Source organism: Microtus ochrogaster, unplaced genomic scaffold (genome assembly GCF_000317375.1).
Source record: "Microtus ochrogaster isolate Prairie Vole_2 unplaced genomic scaffold, MicOch1.0 UNK12, whole genome shotgun sequence".
In the NCBI taxonomy this organism is placed as follows: domain Eukaryota; kingdom Metazoa; phylum Chordata; class Mammalia; order Rodentia; family Cricetidae; genus Microtus; species Microtus ochrogaster.
This window is the reverse complement of record NW_004949110.1, coordinates 2,900,413-2,905,519: the sequence shown is the minus strand read 5'-3', so window position 1 is coordinate 2,905,519 and position 5,107 is coordinate 2,900,413. Positions and strand designations below refer to the sequence as shown.

The 5,107-nt window shown below is 36.7% G+C and overlaps 1 protein-coding gene across 2 annotated transcripts in view; it reads right to left on the bottom strand.

Moving 5' to 3' along the window:
• The window catches only part of Plod2 (procollagen-lysine,2-oxoglutarate 5-dioxygenase 2), a 65,347-nt gene that overhangs the window by 5,062 nt on the left and 55,178 nt on the right, over window positions 1-5,107 (bottom strand). Inside the window, exons 13-15 of one of the 2 annotated variants that reach the window (XM_005366656.3) lie at window positions 3,734-3,875; window positions 2,572-2,634; window positions 1,530-1,643 (exon numbers count right to left, since the gene is read on the bottom strand). In XM_005366656.3, coding sequence (XP_005366713.1) covers window positions 1,530-1,643; window positions 2,572-2,634; window positions 3,734-3,875 — 319 coding nt within the window. The remainder of the gene's footprint in view (window positions 1-1,529; window positions 1,644-2,571; window positions 2,635-3,733; window positions 3,876-5,107) is intronic. The other variant, XM_005366657.3, reaches the window with a different exon arrangement.

Here is a 5,107-nt window from a genome sequence, read left to right as displayed (position 1 = left end):
TGGGTGGTGGTGGCGCACACCTTTAATCCCAGATCTCGGGAGGTAGAGGCAGGTGGATCTCTGTGAGTTCGAGGCCAGCCTGGTCTATAAGAGCTAGTTCCAGGGCAGGCTCCAAAGCTACAGAGAAACTCTGTCTTGAAAAACAGAAACAAACAAAAATAGAACTGGGAATGTAGCTCAGAGTGTTAAGGGCAGAAAAGACTCCCTGCTTAGGTACAGACCTCATACTTCAGTTAGGTTGGGTCATCATTTTGTATTTATTGATGTTAGAGTTTTAGATTGGACACTAACCCTAACTCTTCATTTGAAAACATTTTTCTAGTCAGTGAGTCAATTATGATCTCACTTTTCTTTCAAAAACTCTGAAAATGGGAAATCACTAAGTATTCTGCCACAGAAGAATGAAAGTATGAGCAAAACCACGGGGAAGCAGAGCCTATTCAGCTCAGCACTTTTGCCATAAGCCCTCAAGAGAGCCAAGTTCCTATAGGAACATAGTCAATGCTGGATATAAACTAAGAGCTCACCTGGATGCTGATAACTAAGTAATTCTACCTCTCAGAAGCCTCAAGAATTCAGAACCCAGCCCAAGTTTGGAGTTGCTACCCTCTCCATAAAAAAGAAAACCATTTTCATTTCTCCTTCACTAACGTTGAAGATAGGCAGGTAAAATGGGAAAAAAGTACTTTTAAAATATCAAAATGCCAAAAAAGATTATCTTTTTCTATCTAACAGGATTCTATATTCAAAGTTCTTTCTGGAATTCTGCTATTTCTGTGAAATCAAAAACTATTCTCACCAGGTAGCCTGAGTCTTTGTAATTTAAAACTCACTGTTGGCACGGGGAAGACATTTTAAAAGGATAACCAAAATGACTATTCAAGAAAGTTTTCTCGAGGGAAAAATGTGCCAGTTCTACTGAAGAAAGAGATCCTCTTAACAGTCCCAAGAGCGACTACTATCTGAATCAAATTTCTCCAACTTGGCATGTTTCCTTCCATGGGAGAAAGATTCACTGGGCTCTGGCTGTCTTCAGTATATATTTACAAAATTGTCAAAACACTTACTAAGTGGAAACATAATGGGTATTTTTCCAAACTAAATTCTTGATGTATCTGGATATGTGGGAGTGGGAGAGCAGCTGGGGATGAGCCTAATGCATTTTGCATGTTATGGAAGCGTTTCATCCCCAAACCATATCTTTAATAACTGAGGTCTTTCCCACCCCCTTTCGAAAATATGTATGTGATTCATATGTTTTTCTAAAACTATAATTAAGAGCTGGGTGGTCCTTTTGAAAACAGAAAGTAGAAATTTTAAAAGAACACAAAGAAACTGATTTTTCCTTTTCTTTAAGGTAATATGTCTTAATTTTAAAAAGTTTTGGGTCAAGTTTAGAAATATTGCAGACCATAAAATACAACTATTTACACTAATTTAAAAGCATTTATGTGTTACTACTATTGCTCGATTTATATTCATTTAGAGCGACAGGAAGATAAGCAACAAGGGAGTTAAACAAAACATACCACAGGGTTTTCAAATATCTGCCAGAGGTCATTGTTGAGGTGGGAAATATTGTAATTTGCAGTTGACAACAGCCGTCCAAATTCATGTCTGTTAGAAATGTACATAAACATACCCTATGTACCGAAAACAGCAGTATTAATCTCAAAGTGCAGGACATTTAAGCATGGGAAAAATATATAGACTACATACATTAAAGTTTGTATTTAATTCATAAACATGCATTTTAATTTTTCATAAAATGTGTATTATTTAAAATAAATCAAAATTGTTAGAAACTCAGAAAACACACAGAACTAACAGCACAAATGGCCAATAGGAAGAAGGAGACTTGGACTGCTCTGTCACTTTCTCAGGGATCCTAGAGACAGATAAAGGAAAAGAAATCCCTGTGGGAAAGCAGAAATATTTTTCAGATATGCACGGCAATGGCGTGCATCTTCTTTTCGGCTTCTTTTCCTTTCAAAGAAACACATATTTTATGAGAACTCAAGTGCCAGAAGGACGTCTTCAGTGCTTCATATTCCCCTGCTGCATTGTTTCAGACCCCTGAGTTCTCCAGGCATTTTAAGAGAGCTAAGAGGGAAGTCTCCTGTTCTTCCCTAAATATGGCAAATGTGGCAGATAACACTGGGCCAAGGATGTCTCTTTGTACCTGCTTTTGTTGGTAAAAAGGTTAGTGGCAAGCATACACATGGGCAAGTGCCCAAACCTCATCTCTAATGAAGATGTACTTTATACCTACTTTCTTCTCCTCTACACAGCACCCCAAAACCCTACAACTTGAGTAAAAGTATTGGAGGTTATTTCTCTCACCTGCTAATTATAAAATGTAAATTACCTCAATGACCAAAGGCCTGACCATCAAGCAACACTCATCCAAAACCTCACAGCACACACACGGACAGATAAGGAGCCCATGAGTACCAGCATTTTACCAACCAATGCAAACGTGGCTCTTAAGGATACTTTACTGCCACTCAACACAGCATATCTAACATAGTTACATAAAGAAAAATGAATAAAAATAAGTAAAAATGACACCTTTGGGGGCCTGAGCATTTGGAATGTTTCCGGAGTAGGGGAGTCTTTTTCCCTTTGTAAGGTCTAAAATGAAGAGAAGCATGGGTCAGTTGATGTGCATACCTATTTGCCAGGCATCGTGGTACATAAATACAGCAGCTCTGATAAAAAGCTGACATTGTGAAATGTCCTTCCTAGACAACATGCAAAACAAGCAAAGCTTGCGGGGCACACAAAACACTTTCAGCCTTCCCACTGTTTTATTGCAACTTGTTTGGTGAAACACATATCCAAGCTCATTCCTTAGCAAAACTTCATTAGATTAGATACATAATTAAGACAAAGGGGAAAAATGAGTAACAGAGGCCATTCCGGATGCGCTGTTGAGTGAAACCAGCCAAACATAAGCACAAATACAATTAAAGGTACTGAGTGTGTTCAATGAGGATGCACACAGATACACAGGCAATAAACATACTGGAACAACACATGCCTTGTTAAACTAAAAAAAAAATACTTGCCAACCTTTCTGATATTCCTAAGGCTATGACTGCTTATGTAAATTGAGAAATAAAATAGTATCTGAAACAAAATCTTATATATATGTTTTCTGAATTAAAACATATTTGTGTGGTTTAAAAATTATTTTCTATAAGCATTTATGTTTTATTATAAAAGTATATTTCTAAAACACTAATGTATCATCTTCTTTTCACGTGGATTAAGTATACTATTTCCCTAGTTTAGGAAGCCTGCTTTGTAAGAGTGTACCATCAGTATTACAGGGTACACTTAGGAAAAAAAAACATAGTCACTGATTTCATGAAAAATTATAAGCTTATTAAACATGTAAAGAACATTTCAAACTAATATTAACTAAACTCAATTTTTAGTATAGAATTTCAGATGTGAATAATGATAAATTCTTAAGGGAACAAAGCTTATTCTTAATTTTGTCTTTATTAAAATCTTTCTATGCAGCTTATGAGTCAGGCCTATGCTAACATTTACATACTATGCTATAGATGTTCACAAATTATTCTCCAAAAATTATAGAACCAAAAAAATTGGCTAGTATTTAGAAATAAGGATGAAAAGGGGTATCCAAACACAGTGACACAAGGGCTGAAAAAGCAGGCCGTCTTGTCAAAATGACCAAGCAAGCCACGGCTGTGCATCTTACCATTTCTCTAGCATTTCGGCAAAGAGCCATATCAGGATCCAATTTATCACGAACAAAATAGTTCCTCTCACTCATCTCTGATCGGAGTGCCTTTCCTTGAATTAAGTATACATTAGCCATGTATGGGACATTCCAAATTCCTCTGAAAGTAAAAGATACATGCCAAAAATACCACACATACAATGTATTTTATGCTTACATTTAAAATAAATGCTTTGTATATGTTTAGTATTTGTATATATAATTTAGTCAGTAAAGCATATCATACTTGACAAATATGATTTTTGGTATACATATATGCTAATGAGAATTAGGAGGAATTCTTATCTCTCTCTAGATAGACTTTAAGTTGTATCTAGCTGTGGTAGCTCTCCTACCACCATTGCTGCACTTTCACGACAGTCTCCTGTACAGAATTATTTGCTGTTTAATCAAAAACATCTGATAGCAAAAGCAATGACACACTGAACCAGAGGTGTTCTGGCACAACTGGCATGGCTCCCTAGAACAGACACTAGTGCCAAGACTGTATTAGAAAGTTAAATAGGCCATAGAAGAAGTATATATACTACAAAACTTCATAAGCACTACAATTAAGTGTATTCTTTCAACCACAACCAACATAATATGTATGTATATATACTGAAATTCATTGACTTATTTTAGGTGAAATAAATCTGGAAGTGTAAGTGTTGGCAGTTCTCTGTCTTCACCTTTCCTACCTCCATTCTGAGAGGACCCTCTATCTGGGAGGTACCAGCCCGTAGGCCTGTGTCTGTCACTTTAGAAAACAGAGAGGGAAAATCTTGAACAAGGAAATGTAGTATAATCAGTTTGTGTTACTTAGATGAGAAAATACAGGAAAAAAAAAACCATAGGGCCTTTAGTCCCATTAATTTGTCAGGCAAATTCAAGCATTAATTACGATGGAATGCATGATGCTTCTTTCTAAGGGTTTAAATGCAGGTGCATACATACATCATCCGCTGTCACTCTCTCCTCAAGCTCACTAATGGACCAAGGTCCCTACCACCCTCTTTATCCTGTGGATAGGTCAGGCAGGAACCTACTGTGTAAAAAACAACCATGACTTACTACAATAAATGTGAATGCACTGTTCTGTATTTGACAGCCTTCATTTCCATCCAGTCCATAAATAGTATCACATATATGGCCTATGTAAGTCATTTAGAGTCAATAAAAGTAGTTGAAATAATAAAGAACTGTCTTAAAATAATTTCTTACAAAAAGTGAGAAGGGTTGGATGGGGAGAACTTGGGGCAACGGGATGATTGGGATACAGGAAGGTAGGATAGGGGAGCAGGGAAGCACATATCTTAATTAAGGGAGCCATCGTAGGGTTGGGTAGAGACT